We start from the raw sequence: 23,781 nt of genomic DNA on the forward strand, positions 1-23,781 counted from the left end.
AATTACCAAAAAGTTATAAGGGTCAAAATATGGCGATGACAAAATAAAACTGATTTTTTTCCAAGTTTTTTTTAATTATATCAGTATCAAAACGCAAGAAAAACGATACATATAAGGTATCGCCAGATTCGTACTGACCTGTAGAATGAAAGTAACTGGTCAGTTTTTTCGTACATCGAACGTCGTAAATATAAAAAGACGTAAAACTGTGGCGGGATTAAACAGGATTATTTGACCTTCTTCACCACTCACTCTCCTGTGTACTCTTGTTTCTCACTTCTGCATATAAAAACTTTTCAGACAAATACTGTAAGCTAAAACCAGGGGTGGAGGCTACATCATTAACAATGAGTTTTACCTTTTATGCTTTGTAATAATTTTGCTGTTTAGTTAACTTTCAGTTATCGTATTCTTCCTTCCTAAGGAGTGTAAAATCCCCGACCATGAACTAGCTGTCTGCATACTTCTTGCTGTGTTCCGTGAAATAACCATGTATTATGGGACCCAAAATAATCCAGATCGTGGGGCGGTGACTGTAAGTATTTCACGAATGTTGTTTAACTCGCAGAAATAGTTGCTATATCTGTATATCTAGACGTGTTGAATATTGTAGTTAACTGTCAAATACTGTATATTCGCTGATGTGTTCAAAATAGGAACATAAAGCCGTGAATTTTATCAAGAACATCAAAGTTCTCCAAGAAGGAGCAAGGAGACGCTTTGTGGAGACATTGCTCAGCAACAGCCGGCCAATACTTCGTGTTGTTCCTGGCACGAGAAGCTCACACGTCACTGTTTTCGGACTGGTTATACATTTGGGTGCTGTACTTCTCAATCAGAATAATCATCTTCTTTCACCACTAAGAAATTTGTCTTTTGTTCCATCAAGAATGCAGGTATTAAATTCCAACCGATTGTTTCTGACAGTCCTTTGTAACATTCATTTAAATAGTTATACATATACAAGATATATATTTCATAATTTCTAGAATTCGTATTTGCCAACAATGCCAGAAGATTTGCTTGTCTATGCAAGAGTTGCTATGCGTGAACAGCTGCATTGGTACCGTAAGTGGAACATTCCTCACAATGGTTAAAGGGGTTTTCCGAGACTTTAATACTGATGACCTATCCTCAGGATCGGTCATCAGTATCTGATTGGTGGGGTCCAACACCCAGAACCCCCAATGATCAGCTGTTTGAGAAGGAAACAGCGCTCGCAGCCTTCTAATTTTTTCCTAGGCCAGTGACAACACCTTCATCTGTCATGTGGCCTAGGCGCAGCTCAGCCCCATAGAAGTGAATAGGGCTGAGCACGGTGCCAAACACAGCCGCCATACAACGTACAGTGCTTTGATTGGTAAGTAAGGAGAAGGCCACCGCGCTCACAGGTATACCGGTGCCTTCTCAAACAGCTGATTGGCGGGAGTCTTGGGTCTTGGACCTCCACCAATCAGATACTGAAGACCTAACCAGAGAATAGGTCATCAGTGTTAAAGTCTTTGAAAACACTTTGAAGGATTACATGTGTAAAGCAATTGTAAGGCTGTGTTCACATCATGTTTCTGATGTCTGGATAGCTGCCGATGTACAAGCTAAACACGCCCATAAGATTAAATTAGCATGGTGGAAGCCAAAAGAGTGTCTTTTTGGCCATCATTTGGGTTGTATTCCATGCAGTGGTAGCTAGTAAAAAATAGTTATACTGTATGCTATATGTAAGCTTTTACATGTGGGACTCTGTGTGGTAGAAGCAACTGTACGATATATGGAGCCCATAAACGTGATGTGAACACAGTAACATGGTTAGGCCTTGATCTTTTTTAAACATGAGCCTATAATTATGTTTTTTATTTCCAATAGGTTGTCCTAATGGTCACTACTGTACTGTTGGTGAGGTAGGTTTTTATAACTATACTGATTTTAAAGGGAATATTACCAAAAATTACAGTGCTACATATTTTACAAAGTTTCTTTTGATAGGGGAGAACAGGTTCAATTTTTGCTTCACTCTAGGGTGCCCCTGCCTCTAACCTGTTTAGAGTGACATTGTACTTTGGGAAAATTTTTGATATGTCATAGTATCATATCAAAGGTTTTGATTGGTGGAGGTCTGAGTGCTGAGACTAGAGCACTCTGTCTCTCCTCGCTGCAGGAGACAAAATCAGAATGGGCCCATAGACTTTTTATTTCTTCCATCACCTGCAGTGAGGAGAGAGAGCACACTATGTGAGCACTTCTCTTTCCTAATTTTAGTGATCAGTGGGCGTCTCAGCACTTAGACCCCCACCAATCAAAACTTTTGATATATCACTATGACATTTCTATGTGATGTTGAATATTTTTGCATTAATAAATACAAAAAACTCCAAAAGTTTTCCCAAAGTACAATGCTGCTTAAAGGGGTTGGCCACTATTAGTTATTATTGAACAATGACTATGTAAGGTGTCTATATGCAACTTACTAATATAGTCTTTGTTGAAATTCTGCACCATTTTCTATATTTCACGAGGTATGTCCCCTTTACAAAGTCTCTTGTGCTGTCCACACAGAGGTCCTGCCCATAAAATAGTTGCTGATGGAGGGTCATGTGACCAGGCAAATCATGTGATGCCTCCTCCATTCAAGCACACTGCACCTGCCATCTGCACTTGTTCTCTTGGAGGTTTAGTACAGGTGCAGTGTGGTTGAATGGAGGAGACAACACATGGAGGTGATTTGCCTGGTTACACGACCCTCCATCAGCAAATATTTTATGGGCAGGACCTCTGTGTGGACATGACAAAAGACTCTGCAAACAATGGGCCCTATACCTTATGAAATATAGAAAATGGCACAGAATTTTAACAAAGGCTTTATTAGAAAGTGGCATATAATCACCTCACAAACACATTGGTCAACAATAATCAGAAAGTGGCCAACCCCTTTAAGGTAACAGGACCACATGCTGTACAAATATGGTGGGTGGTTGAAGGCTCATGCACAGGGCATGTGTATATGGCAATGCACAGAGGCCATAGGGAGCCACACAGTCTAAGTGATGCCACAGAGGCTTCATCTGGTGCAGCATGGATGTGTTCTGCCCTGGAGACAGTGCTGCTAGGGAGTATTACTTCTGTACATGGCTTGCCACATTTTTATGTATAAAAGCTCACCTTGCTTGGCTGCACATGTGCACAGACCTGCCAAACGAAAGGCTCAGATCCCAGTAAGAAGTTGTCTATGCCAGTCAGACAGTAACGCCTATGTGTTTTGGATACTTCTATCGATGAAGAGGACATTAGTGTCTGAAACATGTTGGATGTATTTTATGCACTGAAATAAAATAGGACTTTATCAGACTCTGCTGCGACTGTTGGACAACTTCTTTTTTGTATCTACATTTCTTTTAGGAAGCTTACTATACATAACTCCTAGGAAAGTTGTTCCTAAATTTTATGGGGAATGCAGTAAACCTGTCAGGAGAGTAGACAGTTCCTCATTAAAGGGGTTCTCCAGGAAATGATAAATTAAATTAAAATTACTTAAATACTTAAAAATTACTTTATTATAAATATATTCTCAAATACCTTTCATTAGTTCTAATGGTAAATTTTGTCCACAATCCCTGACAAGCAGAGCAGAGAGGAGGATGAGGTAGCTCTTTACCTCAGTGTTGTGAAGTAACTTGTCCTGCTGTTGTGATTAGGACAGATTTTGTGTGTACTAATAGGACGGCGGCCATTTTATTTCCCCTGATTATTGCTCCCTAGACAAAATGAGCCATTATAACTAATAAAAGGTATTTGGGAACATATATAATATAATAAAGTAATATTTAAAGGGGTTGTCCGGATTCAGAGCTGAACCCGGGCATATCTCCTCCTTCCCCTACTCGGCCTCCCTGTTATGAGCATCAGAGCGTTTGATCTCTCCGTTGCCCTGCGTTTTATCGAGCAGGGCAAATACATTTTCTGGAGATCCGGTGACATACCAGGCTCACCATGGGTAAAGCTAGGCAGAGGCTTCCACCTAGCAGTGAGCCCGGTGACGTCACCGGCACTAATGGGTGGGCTTTAGCACTGCCCTAGCCTGTAAAACGACTAGGGCAGCGCTAAAGCCCGCCCATCAGAGTGGGATCACCTGGAACACTGCTTAGCAGTGCAAAAATGTAAACAAAAAAGCCCTTGCCCTGCGCGATCCAGTGCAGGGCAACAGAGAGCATCGGAGTATGAAATGCTCCGATGCTCATATCAGGGGTGCTGAGTAGGGGGAGATGGAGACATGTCCGGATACTTCTCTTAACCCCCGACAACCCCTTTAAAGTGTAACTGCCGGACATTTTTGTAATATACTTTATTTAGGGAAAACGTTTATTTGTAGTAGAAAACTGGGGCTGAAGTGTCCCTTAGTAGCGCTCTCTCAAATGAGCGTTGCTAAGGGACATCTGTCTTCTAGCAGCATAGGAGAGACGGGCTGTGCTGGGAGCTGCGGGCCTCTGCCTGCCCTGCTCCCTCACAGCCTGGTGGGCACAGGAGCCTTATGTGTTACATACACAGTGTTATATGTACATTTCCCCTTGCATTAAATATAATCTACAGTATGATTATACTCACTGACCGGTGTGGCCAGCGCTGTCAGTGAGCTTTCCCCCTGCACTCCCGGCAGTGCTGACTAATGAACCGGCTGCCGGGAGCGATGCCTGTGTGAGCGGTAAGCACTCACTACAGGCAGTGCAGAGAGACGGGGGGAAGCTGCTATACAGCATATAAGGACAGTTATGTTAGAAGACCGATGACCCTCATTTGAGAGAGTGCTGTTAAGGGACATTTCAACCCCAGTTTTCTACCATAAATAAACCTTTTTTACCCTAAATAAAGTATATTACAAAAATGTTACCTGTCACTGCCCCTACACATTAGCAAAAAAAAATGTAACAGCAGTTACTCTTTAATTTCAGTAATGTTATTTTCTTTAAATGTATGATTGCTTATTTAGTTGTTCAGATTCCAAATATTTTCCTATCTTTTTTCAGTGTGGTCAACCAATGGCAACGGGTCAATGTTTAGACTGCGGAGCTAATGTTGGCGGGCAAAATCATTTACCTCATCCAGGATTCCAGAGAATTCAGTATGCTTCTATTTCACTTTCTTTTTTTAGATTAGAATTGCAAGGATATGTCCACACGATACCCTACATGATTTGCACATTTTGATTTATTATTTAGAAACGCTTTTCTTACTGTTACATGGAAGGTTTTTTTTCAGGCTTCAGAAATGTATGACCTATCCATAGGATAGGTCCTTAATGTCAGATCTGTGGAGGTCCAACACCCAGGACCTCAACTGTTCAGTTGTTCACGAGAGCTGATCTGCAGTAACTGAGCACAACCACTACAAAGAGATCTGAGCTGTCTGCTTCCGCTCTGTTCACTATGTCTTGTGCCTGTGGCTGCTGCGAATAGCTGATTGGGGTGGTTTTGAGATCTACCGCTTTTCTGACTTTAGATGTTTGTTTTTTATATTATTTGTTCATTTTTGTTTGGGAATATGGGTGAATGTTGATTCATTTTTTTCCTTTCGTTGTGAACAGCTGATTGGTGGGGTTATCAGACCCCCACTTTTCTGACATTCATGTTTATTTTATATTATTTGGTCATATTTGTTTGTAAAATTAGCACCATGACACAATATGGAGTTACGTGAACAGATGCTTTTATGGGGAATACGAGTATTCACTAAAACAGACATAAAAATATATATACTAGCTGAAGGACCCGGCTTCGCTTGGGTATATTCCATCTATTTAATTTAATGTTTGTGTGTGTTATTAAAAGGTATCCACTATAACAGTGACATATACAGTACCCCACCCCCTTAACAGTGACCTCCACAGCCCTCCCACCGCTTAACACTGACCCCCCCATACAGTGCTGCTTCTCCCTAAAATTGGATGTCCACAGCAGCCCACCCCCTTAACTTTGACCTTCACAGCAGCCTGCCCCTTTAACAGTGAGTTCCACAGCACCCCACCCTCTTGACAGTGACCTCCACAGGGGCCGGCCCCCTTAGCAGTGACTTCTACAGCACCCGCACTTTAACACTGACCATAAGTTACAGTCCCCTTAACTGTGACCTCTACCTTTCCCGGATCCCTTAACAGATACTTCCACAGTGATTGCCCCTTTAACAGTGACTGCCACAGTACCCCACTCCCTTAACAGCAACCTCCACTGTACCCCGCTGCCTTAACAGTGACCTCACAGTACCCCACTGCCCCTTTAATAGTGGCCGCCACAGTCCCCTCCTCCCTTAACAGTGACCTCCACAGTCCCCGCCCCTTTAACATTGACCTCCACAGCGGCCGCCCCTTTATTAGAGACCTCCACAGTAACCCGTCTCTTTAGCAGTGATTCACACAATAACCCGCCCCCTTAACAGTGACCTCCACAGAGCTTCTTTCCCTTAAAATGTGACCTCCATAACACCCTGCGCCCTTAACACTGACCTCCATAGTGGACCGCCCCCTTAACTGTGACCTCCAGTGTTCCCTGCCCCTTAACAGAGACCTCCACAGCGATGCGCACCTTTAATAGTGACCTCCACAGCGGCTGCCTCTTTATTAGTGACCTCCACAGTACCCCGCCTCCTTTACAGTGATTTCCACAACACCCCCCCCCCCCTTAACAGTGGCCTCTACAGCAATCTGCCTCTTAACACTGACCTCCATAGTGTACCGTCCCCTTAATTGTGACCTCCACAGCAGCCTGCCCCTAGGGTTGCCAGAGGTCAGGTTGAAGGCAGGACAGTCTAGCTTTCAGACTCCCTGTCCTCTGTCTGGCGCAGGACCTGGACGGACACAGGGATGTCCTTTTTAACAGCTCACTCTCAGACAGTAGTACTGTGCTGTCTGAGAGTGAGCTGCAGGAAGAAAGTCACCCTCCCTCCCACCCCTGCAGCTGACAGAAGTTGATTTTTGCCTTCATTTTTTCAACCCCTGAGTGGGAGGGGGCATGGCCTAACCGGGTCGGGGAGGCTTAGCAGGACCTGGGACAGGGTTTTTAAGTTCGTCTTTTGAGGGTGGCCTAAATGGCCACCCGACTTGCCCCTGAACTGTGACCTCCACAGCATTCCACTCCCTTAACAGTGTCATCCACAGCGCCCTGCCCCTTTTAAGGAAATCTGATCATTGCCAGGATAATTGCTATTGAAGTAAAGGCATGGTCTAATAGCACTTAGTACCTTATTTCAAGATGTGCCTTTGCTCCAGCAATAGAATTTTTTTATCCTCTGAAAGTTCCGTTTATTTAGTATGCAAATTAGTCAGTAAGGTGCCCAGAGGGGCGTCTCTTTTGCAGGAAGGAGCCCAGACACGCCTCCTGCTAGTGCCCAAGCCCACCCTCATACTGGGAGCAGGGAAAAGGTGGCAGATTTATGGCTTGAATGTGATGTAGGAGGGGTAGGTGGACACATTGTGGCAGGGGACGTGCCTGGGCTCCTTCCTGCAAGAATGACGCCCCTCTGGGCACCTTACTGGCTCATTTGCATTTCAAATAAACTGGATTTTCAGAGGATAAAAACATCTATTGCTGGAACAAAGGCACATCTGGAAATAAGGTACTAAGTGCTATTAGGCCATGGCTTTACTTCAATAGAATTTATCCTGGTGACAGATTTCCTTTAAAGCTGACCTACAGCAGTGAAGAAAAATGGATGGGTTGTTACAGAAAACTGTGTATGTGGGCCTGCGAGCTTCTATTGGCTGATAAGGGTCATGTGACCAGGCTTCTATTGGCTAATGCATTTTTTGGGGAATATCTCAGTAACTGTACGTGCTAGAGAGCTGAGACCTGCTCTAAAACCTTCATGTACACCTGATGTACCTGTGTGCCAAATTTCGTGTTTGTAAATGCGATGGTGCGGATTCCTTTAGCGGACATACATACACTCAGCTTTATATATTAGATGGCTGGCTCACAGTAACATCATTACATTTAATAGAGGTTTAAAATACATATACAATTAAAGAATAACTGTCACACCTAGACCCTATTTTCAATTTTCATGTCAGTAAGCAGAGCCCTGCCCCCTAAAGGGTTAGTCTCCTGCAGCACAAAGGGGTCCTCTTACCACACGTTGCTTTCATTTATACACTGAGCAGACGGCAGATCTCCCGTCCCTGGTCTGCGCTTCTCCAACTCTACTTCTCCTGCTCTGCTGAGTGAGGGAGCGTCTGCCAAGCGCAGGGACAGGGAGAAGTGCACACAGCCCAGGCACTGGTATCAGCTGCTGGGGAGGACCTGGCTTTAATCATTACTTACAGTCCCTGGCTGTCAGTAATCTGACCTTGCACGCTGCGTGCTTCTGCGTCCTCCTTCCTTCAACAGATAGACAGACCATGCCTAACAACCCTATTCTAAGCACAGGTAAAAGTAGGCAGTACAGGGAACAAAACTGTGGAATTGAGGAGTAATTGAATACACAGTGAAAAGTTGAAATAGGGCCACCAAGGTGATATTAATCACCACAATCCAATACTCCCCAAAAAATATATATATGACAGTTTTACTTTAAGAATTAAAAACATCAAATAATACTTATAGAGTCTCGGTCCCCTTTTTGTTATATATATTCACAGGGGGAGCTCTCGCATGTGTTGACAAAAATTGTCGGCTTGTGTGACCTTTATCCCACACTCCTGCATTTAATCATCTCCTATAAACAGTGGCAATGCTTCACCCTAATATTGGTGTGATTTATCTGCAGGCTCCTGTATATTCTAATAGTTCACACTTTTATTCATGCGAATAGCATCGCAATCTTTTGTATCGGTCAGATTTGCTTTGGGCGTTGTGCTGTAGCGATGTTGTAACACGATCCAATATAACTGTCCGATATTCCAGATTGTACCGTTCTTATATTATTATAGATTGAAAACTGGGCATTTCTTACCAGGCTCAGCAGACCTCCTGCGCCCATAGCGCTTGTTTTAATGAACCGGCCGGGATATCTTTGCGCATGAGCCTTGTGATCTTATCCACGCCAGGCTTCAGGAGATGTTTAATACTTTGTTACCATACTCAGAGTGTTATAGGGAAGTTTTTTTTAAATACAATCCGTCACTGTAGCCGTCCTCAACAGACACGTTTCAGAACCCTTGTTTCTTCCTCAGTGGCATGAAAGATCATGATCCTTTATAAAAACATGGACCGTAAGACTATTTCAATTGTCAGTTTTCTATCATTCTTCCATTTTATTTCACAATCGCTTCCTTGGTCATATTTTTATTCCTAGTTACCCATTATTACATGATATTATGGATTCAAATAGTTCAAATCCAACAAAATATTATATTGCAAGAAATGGATCAATATAAATACTAAATAAAAATATGCCATGCATATATTAAATGGATACTAGACCAATGGTAAGCACATAATATTTGTCAATTTGTTATGCATCACAATAAACATTTTACCATAAAAATAAACAAAACAAAAAATAGACAATACAATCCAATTTTTTTTTGTCTATTTTTTTATTTTGTATATTTTTAGGGTAAAATGTTTATTGTGATGCATATGGAGAAAATACTAAAACAGACATGGAGTGGTGGCAGGTCCTCTTTAAGAATTATAACAGTGGAAATGTATCAGGACCTTTCCTAGAAAGTGATATTTTATAAATGGGTGGTACAGTACAGATAAAGAAAAGCCCTTTCTGTATCTTGTATACTGTGTATGAGATTGCTGAGATGTTGGAAATCTTTCTCAGATGGCTTGCCACCCTTGCTACCCAGGGTTTAGAACTCCAGAAAACTGTTACTCAGGAGATTTTGTTTTAATGAGATAAAAGTGGTCCTATGGTTGCAATATGCAAGTAGTAGTAGCAGCAGCAGGTTTGGTGACATTGGACTAGTACTGATAGGAGTGGTAGTCCATTCAGTTACAACAGCATATGGTTCTCTGGTTCTGGTGATTGACTGGCTGCTCCAGCAGTGCAACACACACAACATGACAATGCTATCCATCTTTATATGACTTGTAGGTGTTTGCAGAGCAGTAGTATAGAGACAAAGGCACTAATTGATTGTTGTGCTTTGACGTGCTGAATGCCCCCACCTTGGTGCCATGCTGGCAGTTACCATGTGGCAAGATTTTTAATATTTTACTGCGAATTGCTATGTTTTTTTGTGTGTGCAGTTTCTACAGGGGAAACAGGTTGAAAGAACTTGTTGATTTGAGGGGTGGGGCCAAGGGCCAGTTCACAGAAGTAGATTACAAGTGATTGTACTGTAAAAATGTGTTGATGAAGGCTCTTTAATAATTGAATGTTGTCTTTTTATATATTTTTATATTATATTGTATTTTTCTGTCTTATTCCTCTATGTAGTGTTGAGGCACTGGGAAAGCATGGGTCACACTATTGCAGTGTCAGTTAAAGGGATGTGTTTCAATGCCACCAGTGATGAGAGTAGGCGTTATATACTGTATAGCGTTTGCATTTACACTTCATTTTCGGAGTGTTATAATTCCCTGTGTCAGGATGAGTGGCTTCACATGAATTAACGAGCTTGCTTTACATGAGACTGAAAAACATGTCTGCACAGCACCAAGTAATATGCTAAAATAAGTCATTATATAGACTGGCTGGAGAAATGTTCATATGTACTTCTATATGTAAACAGGCAGGACGAGGACCGCACCCAGACTGGACATGTGTTAGGAGGTCCTGAACGGCAAGGAACAGTTATAGCTCCAGACAGAGATCTACCTACTCCTGCATTCATTTTACTGAGGCTGCTGACACATCTATCAATGCTCCTGGGATCAGAAGAGGATTTACAGGTACAAATGTGCCAATGACATGGGTGCTACCAGAGAATGGTTTAAATGTTGTAGGTCAGAAGAGCTTGGAAAGTATATTTTTGTTTGTGAAGGAGGCAGGTTATGTTCCAATGACCTTACCGCATCATGTAGAAAGAATCCACTATTCTCTTCTGTAACAGAGTCTAAGCCACATTCTGAAGCCACCTGTTCCCGATGTTAGAAGTTTCCTTTTCCAACACATAGAAAAAGATCTAGAACATCTGAGGAAACACACTTGGAAAAAGTTCAGATGACACCACCATCATTGTACATCTTGTACTTTGTCAAATGCTGAATCCCGATCAGCGCGGACAGTGTAAGTTCACATTTTGATGTATGTTACCTTACAGTGTCCAGGGACATTTTTCACACATAAATGCATAACTTCTACAGCCCTAATTCTAAGTATCCATCAATGTCTTTTATTATATACCATCAGGGCCTGTTCACTTTGATGAAGTGTGGTCAACAAAAGACATGAGAAACAGCTGGGAGAAACACTTTGCATCAATGGTCATTAGACCTGTGCTGAAGGTAACAGCCTAATATGCTGCCAGTTTATGACTAAGAGTCCCATTTACATGGCTGGATTCACAGGGCAATGACTGGGAATGAACCATTTGTTCCCAGTCATTGCCAGCTCTTTCAGCTGCATTTACATGCAGGAAATCCCTATGTATGGGGATGAATGATCACTACTACGATTGGTCATCCTCATCCATTATTTACACATCCCTGTTTGTCAGCAGCACACCGCTCTGTGTAAACTATGATTTTACTTACCGCATAAACGCTCCAAGTCACCCGACAAGCAAGCATATTGCTCGTTTATCGGGTAATCAATGACACATTTACTTTTGATAATTAGTAATAATTATAAGTAATAATGGTTATCTTTTTTGTACACACAGCGCCTAAATGAGGATCTGGTGGCTGTGAACAATTACATCAGAACAGATGAGCGAATAAGTTCAAACCCCATAGTAAGGATTGTGTATGGCGACCCATCAGCTAGTGGAGAAAAACTGGAACTGCCGCGGACCAGTCATGTTCATTGTTCCAAAATATGGAGCTGCAGAGAAAGGGTCTCCATAGAATATCTAATGCATATCGTTCAGCAGAAAGAAGGGAAGGATGCTCTGCCGTTATTATGGAAGTTCTTGGAGAAGGTAGGTTTATTGTGAAAGTACTGTAGGTCAGTCTTAGGGTGCTTTCAAGCAGTTGTTTTCTGGCATTTTTCTCCACCAGAAGCAAATTCATGTGTATTTTCCTTTTTCTTTTTTTTTTTACAATAATTTTAGTTTCTGTATGAATACAAGGTCACATATGAGCTGCCATCTTTAGCTTTCATATATATATATATATATATATATATATATATATATCATTATTATTATTTATATTTTTTTCAAATGTTCCCATGTCATATCATGGCTGAACATACTATTACGTTATTCTGTTTAACCTGGGGCTATATATTGTCCTTTATTAACTACTACAGGCTGAGAAAACCAAATTATTAGATAACAAATAAACATATTGTGTTTTAAAGAGCTGTCTCACCATAGCCATTGGTGATGTTATTGTCAATGGTCAGCCTATAGCATAGCATGCCCAGTATGCAAGTGGCACAAGACTTTTCTATTGCCACTGCTACCTTGTTCTAGTGATAAGCTGCCTAATGTCTATGATGAGAGGAGAATCTACAAATTTTAGGTTGAGAGACTAGCAAGCATTGGAAGATTTCATGATGTATGCACTAATGCACTCTTTCATCATGTTGCCTTTTGCTTATAGAGACCCCGTCCCAGACCTTTAAAAATAAAAAGTCACCAGTCCAGTTTATTTGAATGGCACTGTGGTATGATGCCATGCACAGGCGGGCGGCCACAAGAGAAAGGGCCACAGTGCGTCACCAGTGCTGCAGCCCCTTCATGTGCAGGATCAGTGGTGGTCCCATAGGTCAGACTGTTAACTCAGAATGCCCCCATGGTTACTGGAAAATTAAGTTTCTCGCTCATATTATTGAGGGACACAGGAGCGTGGGTATAGTTTGCTGCCGCCACTAGGAGGCGACACTAGGCTAAAAGCTGTTATGCTCTCTCCAGGCTGGAGGGGGTATAGCCTGCAGGGGAGGAGCTATCAGTTTTTAGCTTGGTGTTGTAGGAGGCAGACCTCTTCTATTTATTTTTATATAGGTTTACTGAATGGGGCACAGATTCGCAAGGCCGATGTCCCTGATTCCACCGCCCTGCTTACCCAAAGAAGACAAAGCGGACTAGGGCAGCCTCACTCCCCTGCTTCCCGCCAGCAAGAGGGCCACCTGTCTGGGGTGATAAATCGATTCGTCCACATTCTTATACATGGCCACGGTTAATTGCGGCTGTATGCACCGCCCGACGAGAGCACCGGAGCGGGGGGGGCGTGGCTTCCTCAAATCGGCCACTCCGCCTTCATTCTCAGAGTTGGAGGGGGCGGGGCTTATTATCCCACCGCAGCACAGCTTCCTCCTCCTTCCCACAGCGCTACAGGGTGAGACACAGGACCGGGGACCGCCATATTTTCTGATAGAAGATCGCTACCCCCTCCAGCATAGAGACAGTGCCACAATGTCTGACCCAGCCAATACTCCCCCTCAGGCACTCTGCAGGACCACCACTTACTATGCCTGCACTTCATGCTCCGTGAAATTCCCTCGTGGCCAGTCACTACCATTATGCTCTGCATGTCATGCGCCTACACAGAGCCATCCCCCTATTCTTCAGCAGCCCACAGAAGCACAGGACTATCCTGGCTATGGGGAACCCGACTGGGCAAGATCCCTGTCCCGGGCAGTGGAAGACCTCTCTAAAATCTCCCATTCCACCCTTTCCTTGCTGGGTCGTTTGGTTGAGAAATCACCATCGGTGCAATCCACAACGTCGCATAGCGTACAAACCAGAGGCAGACTTCCTAGTAAGCGTCCCAGAGCAGGCCACCCTTCCTCCTCTGACACCTCAACATCCCCGTCTCCTCCTGGCTCCCAATCACAGGTGTCCTCCCTCTTAGGTAACGCACTGTCAGAGGGTGAGATTGGGGATTCGGATGCAGAAATGGACCCATAGCATTCTTCTCAGATTGCATCCATGGTAGATAGCCTGATATCAGCTATATGTGACACCTTACAGGTTCAGGAGGATCTTCCCTCCACTAGCCACCAGGGGGTGTAATTTCTGCGTTCAAGAAAGGCACCTAAGTCTTTCCCATTGCACGACGACTTTTCTGTGGTTGTCGCAAAAGCTTTGGACCAGCCAGGTATACGCTTCATTGTTCCAAAGCGACTGGACCTACTCTATCCCATTCCAGGCGATTAGGTTGAAAAATGGACCGAAGGTGGATCCACTGGTCGCTCGCCTGGCTAAGAACACGGCCATTCCAGCGGGTGGCTCTTCTCTCCAGGACCCAGTAGACCGTCGCATAGAGTCACTCTCCAAGTCTATCTTTGCGGTTAGTGGTTCGGCATTACTTCCGATCTTCGCCTCTGCATGGGTAGCCAAGGCAGTCTCGGAGTAGGCTCTCCGTTTGAACCCCCACCCCCCCCCCCCCGCTGACCTTCAGTCTTTAGCACTTCAAATTTCTTAGACAGGGAAGTATCTCTGTGAAGCGGCTCTGGACGCTGGGACGATGGTCGCCCGTTCCTCGGCTCTCGCGATATCTATCCGCCGAGAGTTATGGCTCAAGGTCTGGAAGGCAGACTCATCCTTGAAGCGCTTTGGGGCCCAGCTGGACAAGATTATTTCGGAAGCAACGGGTGGGAAAAGCGGCCATCTGCCCCAACCTAAGGCTACGCGTCCCTTTCATTCTAGAGTTTCCTCCTCCCGTTACCAGTCCTTTCGCCGGTTCTCGTGCATCCGTCCAGCTCCCACCTCAACGGCGGGACCGTCCACTCAGGCCTGGCGTCCGCGGGATCAGCAACCTCATCCCGCTCCAGGAAAACAGCCTTCAGCATGGTGAACCCATATTTCAGCATGGACACTCAAGATAGTTTCCTCGGGTTACAAGATAGAGTTCAAGTCTATCCCACCCAACCATTTTTTCCTATCTCAGCCTCCTAGGGATCCTGTTCGAGCCACGGCATTCTTTCACGCAGTTCAATCCCTTCTCTCACGGGGGGTGATAACGCCGGTACCCTTAGAGGAAAGGTTTACGGGTTTTTATTCCAACCTGTTCGTGGTCCCCAGAAAGGAGGGCGGTATGCGCCCACTGCTGGACCTCAAGTTATTGAACCGCTTTCTCCGTATTCAGAGATTCAGGATGGAGTCCCTTTGTTCCGTGGTTGCTTTATTGGTAAACAAGGAATTTATGGCATCCATAGACATCCAGGATGCCTACCTTCACGTCCCCATCGCAACCGTTCACCAACGTTTTCTTCGGTTTGCCATTCATTCGGCCCATTACCAATTTGTCGCCCTACCGTTCGGTCTGGCGACAGCTCCGCGAGTATTCACAAAGGTGCTTGCCCCCCTTCTGGGCCTTCTGCGATCCAGAGGCATTACTCTTCTCCCGTATCTGGATGACATTTTGATCCTACGGCGTCGCAATGCGAGGAGAGTCTCCAGATCACTATGAGCACTCTATCCTGCTCCCGCCACTCAGGTCAAGTTCCTGGGCATGACGTTAGATTCAGGGGCAGCCGTGGTACGCCTGCCATTGGACAAGAGACTGGACATTCAGAGGTCGGTGCGTCTGCTACTCCAGTGACGCAGTGCGTCTATCCGCAATTGATTCGTCTATCTCGGTAAGTGCACTCGGCATTCAGTTGGTGAATCTTGACTGTGCACCTGTCTTCGGGAAAATCCTTTCTCCCAGTGACATGGACTGTCATTACAACCGACGCCAACCTCCACGGCTGGGGCGGGGACTTTGCCACCCAGACTGTCCAGGGCGTTTGGTCTCCATACATACTGCCCATCAACATCCTGAAACTCCGGGCCATCTACCTCTCCCTTCGCCATTGGACTCACCTCTTGCAGGGTCATCCGGTCAGAGTACAGTCGGACAATACCATGGCGGTGGCCTATATCAACCACCAAGGAGGGACTCGCAGCCGGGCGGTGATGCAGGAGTCTGCGAAGATTCTACAGTTGGCGGAAGCCAATTTTCCGGTGATTTCGGCAGTCTACATTCTGGGAGTGGGCAATTGGACGGCAGACTTTCTCAGCCGGACGATGGTGGACCCGGGGGAGTGGTCTTTCCATCAGGAGGTGTTCAAGGCTCTCTGTCTCACGCAAGAGACCCGGTGGCGTACGACGTGGATGCTCTCGTGGCACCATGGGACAGCTTCTCGTTCCTTTACGTGTTCCCACCCTTACCACTCCTACCTCAGATCCTGCGCAGAATCAGGATGGAGGGCATCCAGACAATCCTGATAGCCCCAGACTTGCCTCGACGAACTTGGTACTCAGAGCTCATTCTTCTTCTGGGGGATGCACCATGGCCTCTTCCACTCAGGGCCGACCTGCTCTCCCAGGCCCCCTGTCTTCCATCGGAATTTAGATACGCTAGGTTTAACGGCGTGGCTGTTGAAACCTTCTTGTTGAAACAGAGGGGTTTTTCTCATGCGGTCATTCGGACTATGATTAGGGCTAGGAAGCCCTCCTCTTCCAAGATTTACTATTGGACTTGGAAGTCTTTCCTACACTTCTGTGAGGAACGCAGTCTTCCTCCCAGGAGGTTCTCCCTGTCTACTGTACTGGCGTTTCTTCAGTCCGGATTAGAACTGGGTCTGGCTCTTAGTTCTCTGAAGGGGCAGGTCTCAGCCCTTTCTATTTTTTTCCAGCGTACACTGGTGGTCTTAGGTCCGGTCAAAACCTTCATACAGGGGGTGGCTCACACCGCGCCTCCCTCTCAGCCTCCATTGCACTCTTGGGACCTGAACCTAGTTCTGGTTTCGCTCTAGGCCGTGCCATTCGAACCTCTGAGAGAGGTCTCCCTCCGGTTGCTTTCCTGGAAAGTGGCGTTTTTGGTGGCTACTACATCTATTCGACGGGTGTCAGAACTGGCGGCTCTTTCCTGCAGGGAGCCCTTCTTGGTGTTGCATCAAGATAAGGTAGTGCTCTGCCCAGTGCCGTCTTTTCTACCAAAGGTTGTATCTGCATTTCACGTTAACGAGGACATTGTTCTGCCCTCATTTTGTCCTAAGCCTTCTCATCCACGGGAGGTTTCTCTCCAACGTCTGGACGTAGTATGGGCCTTGAAAATCTACCTATCAGTGGTGGCCTCTTTTAGGTGCACTAACGCTCTGTTCATAATCTCGGAAGGTCCTCGTAAAGGTTTGGCGGCTTCCAAGGTGACTATTGCTCAGTGGATTAGGTCGGCCATTGCAGAGGCCTATTGCTCTAGGCACAAGGCATCTCCTCCCGGAATCATGGCTCACTCTACCAGAGCGGTCAGGGCTTCTTAGGCGCACCTCCACCACGCTTCTGCGTCTCAATTGGTCCTCCTTACACACCTTCACAAATTTTTTTACCGAGTGCTTTCTTTAGCCTCGGCGGATGCTGCTCTCGGCCACAGTCTTACAGGCTGCAGTGTAGCGACTTCCATGAGGGAGTTAGTTTTTGAAGATTGTTGTTTTCCCGCCCCGGGGACTGCTTTAGGACGTCTCACGGTCCTGTGTCCCCCAATGATATGAGTGAGAAAACTAGATTTTTGTGAACTCACCTGTAAAATCTCTTTCTCGCTTTATTCATTGGGGGACACAGCACCCACCCATTTTTTGTTATGTGGCAAGTGGGTCCAGGTTTTGCAAGTTGGGACCGGGTTTGGTTTGGTCTTATGGCAGTGTGCTTTCCTAGTTGGTTTTAGTTAAATTCTGTTTCTCTTACTGCTGAAGCAGATCCTCTCTCCAGGCTAGAGGGGGTATAGCCTGCAGGGGAGAAGCTAACAGCTTTCAGCCTAGTGTCGCCTAGTGGCAGCAGCAAGCTATACCCACGGTCCTTTGTCCCCCATGAATAAAGCAAGAAAGAGATTTTACAGGTGAGTTCACAAAAATCTTGTTTTTAAAATCTTTAATGGTAATAAAAAAACTTACACAACAATAAGTAAACCAAATTGCATTATTTGTTTCAGCATTGTATTCCTTCTGTTACATCTGCTGAATGTGTTTTATAGGAAACAGAACTAAAGATGGTGAAATTCCTGCCAGGAATCCTAAATCTTCAAAAAAGGCTGGTAAAAAGGTTCCAGAACTGCAGAGATATTGCACATGAGACCATTCAAGACTTTTTAGACTCCATACCCTCTGGTATGTTTCAGGCATGTGTATACATTGTATGTAAAGTAAGAATGTTTGCCAGCATTTGTCTAAGTAGGCGTAAGCCTGCCCCATAAGAGATCAATTCTGCAGCATCTTTTATACAGCTTGTTGCATTGTGACTTTCCTCTGTTATTCTTCCTGGAAATATGGTTCCAAGTATGGATAACTTCACAAATTGGTATTCATATTCTCCTTCTCAGTAGGGTATATTCCCAAGGGTTGTGTCAGTTTTTCGTTTAGTGTTTTGAGCCAAAGCAAGAAGTGTATCCAGCAGGAAGGAGAAGTAGAAATCCTTCCACTCCCTTCCAACCCACTTCTAGCGTTGGGTCCAAAAAAACTGCGCCAGAACCTGCCACAAAAAGCCTTAATACTCTGACACTGTCCAATCAGTGCTGACAGTGTCGTACTGTGTAGGAGCATACCCAATAGTGGTAGTGCCAAGTTGACACTTTATTCATACGTTTCCAGAAGGAACAACAGGGGAACAGAACAACACAGAGTTCTAAGAACAGGGGGCTAAGACACTGTCATGATGGTGAATGCAAAACAGACATACCAACAGGTCCTCTTTAACCGCTTAATGACTAGGCCTAAAAAAGGCTTTAATGACCAGCCAATTTTTTTTCATATTTTTCCTCTCTAGATTTCAGCTGCCATAACTTTTCTTTATCTTTTCACTGACATGGCTGTCTAAGGCCTTGTTGTATGCAGGAGAAATGTTCTAATTTTTTTTTGTTGGAGGAGGGGGGTTGTTCAGGGGTCTACATTAATTCCAATGTTTTTTTTTATAATTTTGCAGTGAAAATATAGAAAAAGAAAATTTTTGTCATTTTTTTTATTTACTTTTTTTACCGCTCATGTTACACACAAAATAACCTAATGTATAAATTTGTTGGCCTATTATGGTCGTGTAGATACCTAATATGTGTATTTTTTTTTATTTTTTTTTTATTTGTGCACAATAAAATATATTTTACACTAAATAATTACCATTATTTTTGGGAGAGCTTCTCTTTTTTTTTTTATAATTTTTTACATTTAAAAAGAAATCCCATTATAGCATTTTTATTTTGTAACTTTATTTCTGAATTATATTAGCATACTCCTGTATGCTAATGCATATACACTGTGTCTCTATGACACAGGCTGCTGTTGGGTCAACACTAGTGTAACAGTAACAGCAGAGGCTGCACAGACAGTTCTGGGGTCCTTCATAGGTCCTTCACAGGGCTAACTGCAGATCACTCCACCAGTCACCAATTTACTGGAAAACCTGGGAAGCCCCCTTTGATCATGCCACAGTATGAACTGTGGCATGATGAAAGGGTTAACAGCTGGGATTGGAGCTGTTATATCCGGTTCTTAGTGCAGGAGCACTTCAGCAGACCTTAGCCCCCCACAACTGTAGGGACATGTTTAGACTAAGGACCTGCACGGTCCCCCAATAAAACCCAGTGCGGTCATTAAGGGGTTAAAATATGTTGATGAATTAGTGGTTGTTAACTGGTTCCTGTGTTAATGCACTCAGCTTGAAGAGGATGGAGGGAATGCTTGCATCACAAATACACCTAAGTAAGAGATTGGACCTGACCTCATACTATCCTACTGTTACATAGGGCAGCAAAGTCTCATGACAAATCCGCTTTAAAGGGGTTATCTCCTGAAGACAGCCCCTGTTCATATGCACAATTAGGGGCCCCCTTAACAATGGGATATCCGTTTTAAGCTGCTCATAAAATGGTTGTCAACCCAGTGCTTGTTTGGCTGGCTGCATTGTTGTCCTGAAGTGACAAGTACCTTCAGTAGGGTAAAGGGGCATAAGCCACTGCCAGAACCCACTGGAAATCGCCGATCTCCCATGGGAACCAAGGATTAGGTATATTGAAATTCAATCTGTTACTACTTCGCCCAACATCTCTCTTCAGAGTAGAGTTGGGAGATCCACGTGCACAGCAGCACATATTGGTGATAGAGTTGGACATTAAATTAGTCATAATTGAAATGTCATTGCATTGTTTCATGATGCAGATGGTACTCAACATTTAATGAAAAAGTGGACAGAGGATTTTCTCTCAACGTGGAATCATTTGCGGCAATCCCTTCTTACTAATGGTGAGTGGTTTGAGACAAAATAAATATATTTAATCTATATAGAATCCATTGAGTATAAAAATTCAAATTTTTTTAGTTTCCAATATTTATTAGGATGCTTGTAGAGAATATCCAGTGCGTCATGTGGTTGCCTTACCCAGGATCTGGGCAGCATATGCACTGTGTCTTCTGCGCAGCCTGGATCCCCGGACAAGGCAGACACTTATCTGTCATCACTACCCTATCACAGCAAGCAATGCACCCAACTAAGCATGTGAATAAGCACAACCTAGAAATATAACAGAATATAAGCGCAGATAGATAATACTATCTAAAGTGCTTTTCATAATGAAAGTCTTTCTGGTCCGGTTTTAGGTGAAATAAAGCTGCCAAATGATGTGAGTGATCTCGTCCTTACTATGGATAGTAAACTCAGCTATCTTCTTCCACGTCGGCAAGGGGATGGCTTATGTGCAACTGCCCTGGTCAGCTACCTCATTACTTTGCACAACAGCTTTATATACGGCCTGGAAAAATACACCACCAGTAGTCAGAAGTAGGTTACATGTTCATTTTGTGTGTGTTATGACTGTGAGCGGAGGTCAGTCATCTCATTTTATAACCATTATGCTCAGGTATTCCATTAGGTGCTCGGAAATAACACATCTGCATGTCATCACCTATGAAATGGAAAAGGATTTGGTGCCTATAATCCTTTCCAATTGCCAATACACCCTGGAGAGTGGGAAAGAGACCTTGCAAGAATTTGATCTTCCAAAGATCCAGCATCAAATTGCCAGTCGATTTTTTCAAGGAAAACCTCTTCTCACCATGGCTGTAAGTAGCAGGATAAACATTTATGGGATCATTATCACACATTTTATTGTTTATAGGGGCAGCGCTAAACCTTTGATTTGTCTTTATGAATATGTCAAAGTTTTAATTCTTCTATTGCATCCTTCAATTCTGCCTATTTATTTTATGTACAGTAAGGAAAACTAAGCAGTTAACCAGGAACCCCACTGTTAAACCAGGCACAATGCCTTGCAGGCCTGTCTCAGCTGAATATAATGATACTTTACACTTAGCGATCCATTGCTTCATTCTGGAGAAAAAGCAAATGACCATTTAAGTGCACTAGGGGCAGGCCCAAACCACTCTGAGCACCCTGCTTCCTCTACCCAGACTCCCCCTCTGTCTTGAATGATAAGGTAAAGTGACTGTGCAGGACCTGGCCCTGTCAATCAAGAAGGAGAGGGAGGATCTGGCAGAGGAAGCAGAAGTGACTTGTGCCTGACCTTGGTGCGTTTAACTGCTTTTGGATTGAAAGTACTGTTCCTCCAGAATGAAGCAGTGGATCACCAAGTGAAAGGTATCATCACAATGAGCTGAGCTAGCCCTAAGAGGCATTGTGCCTGGTTTAACAATTAATTTCCTGGTGACAGATTATATTTCAAGCTATTTTATTGTTGCATTTATCATTTATACTTATTAGAAGTCAGGGTTTATATCACTGTCACTTTAGGATCCCTCAAATTTCCAATGTGAGATTTCAGCCTTCACCCCCCACTCACAATTACAGTAAGAATACAAGCAGTATCAGCAAAGCAACTTCTTTTACACCTTAAAGGCATCAATATTCACTTAAGACTTTGTTGACATCGTGTTTGGTCAGAGGTAGACATCAGGAGTACATACTGTTGTATACTTTAGCCATTGGCCACAATGCATAAGGAAAAGTATACCGTGCAATATACATTTTTTGAGGTGACCAACCGTATAGAAAAATGCAGTCTACTGCACTTTTCTAGACAGTAAAAAAATCTGGTGCATACCATCTCAATGGAGACCAAAAGGACACTCTTATCGCCACCATCGGGTGAGTGGAACCTATGACTTCTTTAAATGTAATTTTTCACAGTAGGCACAGCATGCAGCACTCATGAGAGCCATCACTAGACTGCCATAACACTCCTTGCCTCAAAGGGTGGTGGTTCTTCCACACTGGAAGCAAGGAGTGTACTGATGGAAATGACCATCAGATCATCAGCAACAACTTTTCAAATAAAAAATCAATGGTTTGAATAGTCGTTGCATATTTAAGGGTCATTGGCCTATAATAATGACTGGACCCTGCCATCTATATAAAGCTAATAGTCCATGCTCTGGTGTTGGTGAATAGCAGCTATGTTTTCCCTGTGAAATATATGCGGGTTAAGATTTCAGATGTATATTGTGATACTGATCAATCTCAGGAGAATGGGGATTGAGCTGTGTCACCTGCTGCTGGTGATGCTGGTTGAGCTGCTTAGAGTTTCTCCACTTTTGAAAGTTGGAATGGTCCCTTAAAAATAAACTGATCAGAACATGTCAACCTATCCACTGAAATCAGTAGAGAAACCTGGCAGTAAGTGTTCTATTTCTCTCTAGCGCCACCACAGGGGAAATTAATGCAAGACAGGAAAGGTCCTCCAGAGAGAGAAACACTCTTTGTAACCATTCTCCTCTCTGGCCAAAAGAGGAGCACCCTGAACAGGGGAACCCAGCTCTAATAAAGCAGTTGTATGGAAAAATTAAAAACAAAAAAAGGCTGACGGCAGTGTGTTAAAAAAATAAAGTAAAACCTTAGTCCCCTCTTAAAATGCAAGATTTCACGTTTCATTTTAACTAATCATGATGCTATTAAGTCATAGGAACCACCATTACTGTAGTATAAAGTGTGTGGATCTTGTGGTCCCAAAACCCAGGATTAAAATAACACCAAGGAATTTTGTCTATTAGATTTTGATACTGTTTGCCACATGAATTGGTATATTTTATTAATGTTATACAAATAAAATATTTGCCAGAACTGTGTCTTATTTGCTATTGATATTGTAGGGTCTTCCAACAATATCTTCCCAAGATCGGAACTACGAAAACCTATTCATGGATATCCGGAAAAAGCTTGGACAGGTATGGTATTATGCAAGATAAAAAGCAACAATGACAATCAAGAAATAAATGTCCTCTGAAAATAATATATCTGTCTTCTTAGATTCCATTACCAAACTCAACTATAGATTTTATAAGCAAAGACCTGAATACGTTCAGTGATGTCTGTGAGGCCATAAACCTTGTTGATGTCATGTTGGGATTCCTGTCAATGTCCGGAGGAGATCCAGAACTTACTATTACAAAGTACATTGAGGATATTTTACAAATGAAAGACCAGAGCAGCATCCATGTCCTTGAGGTAAGTTGTGTGATACATATCAATACTACTTGTGTCATCCTACCCCCAGTGGGATATACCTACACATCTGGCTCCACTGATGACCCACAACCATACTGGTAATTCTGGAATTGCTTGGCACAAGACCAAAGGCAGAAAGGTCGTTTTGAGATAGGATCCAATGCACAGAGGCTGCCCTGTGGTTGTTAAGATACTGTATATATTCTGTTAATTGTTAGCACTGCATATGTTACATAGCAGCATCAAGTGGCAGCAGGGGCATCACTAGGGTCTTAAAGGGGTTCTCTATGAATAATTAAAAGTGGCCAATAGCA

At 43.8% G+C, this 23,781-nt stretch overlaps 1 protein-coding gene across 1 annotated transcript in view; it reads left to right on the forward strand.

Moving 5' to 3' along the window:
* RNF213 (ring finger protein 213) overlaps nucleotides 1–23,781 on the forward strand; it is a 355,180-nt gene that overhangs the window by 320,530 nt on the left and 10,869 nt on the right. Inside the window, 16 exon segments of the mRNA XM_044281121.1 lie at nucleotides 425–535; nucleotides 657–896; nucleotides 990–1,068; nucleotides 1,864–1,898; nucleotides 5,016–5,110; nucleotides 10,667–10,826; nucleotides 10,988–11,077; nucleotides 11,079–11,163; nucleotides 11,287–11,381; nucleotides 11,759–12,016; nucleotides 17,997–18,129; nucleotides 20,170–20,253; nucleotides 20,608–20,788; nucleotides 20,868–21,069; nucleotides 23,113–23,187; nucleotides 23,270–23,467. Of these exon segments, the coding sequence (XP_044137056.1) occupies nucleotides 425–535; nucleotides 657–896; nucleotides 990–1,068; nucleotides 1,864–1,898; nucleotides 5,016–5,110; nucleotides 10,667–10,826; nucleotides 10,988–11,077; nucleotides 11,079–11,163; nucleotides 11,287–11,381; nucleotides 11,759–12,016; nucleotides 17,997–18,129; nucleotides 20,170–20,253; nucleotides 20,608–20,788; nucleotides 20,868–21,069; nucleotides 23,113–23,187; nucleotides 23,270–23,467 (2,121 nt within the window).

This window comes from Bufo gargarizans, chromosome 2 (assembly GCF_014858855.1).
Source record: "Bufo gargarizans isolate SCDJY-AF-19 chromosome 2, ASM1485885v1, whole genome shotgun sequence".
In the NCBI taxonomy this organism is placed as follows: Eukaryota; Metazoa; Chordata; class Amphibia; order Anura; family Bufonidae; genus Bufo; species Bufo gargarizans.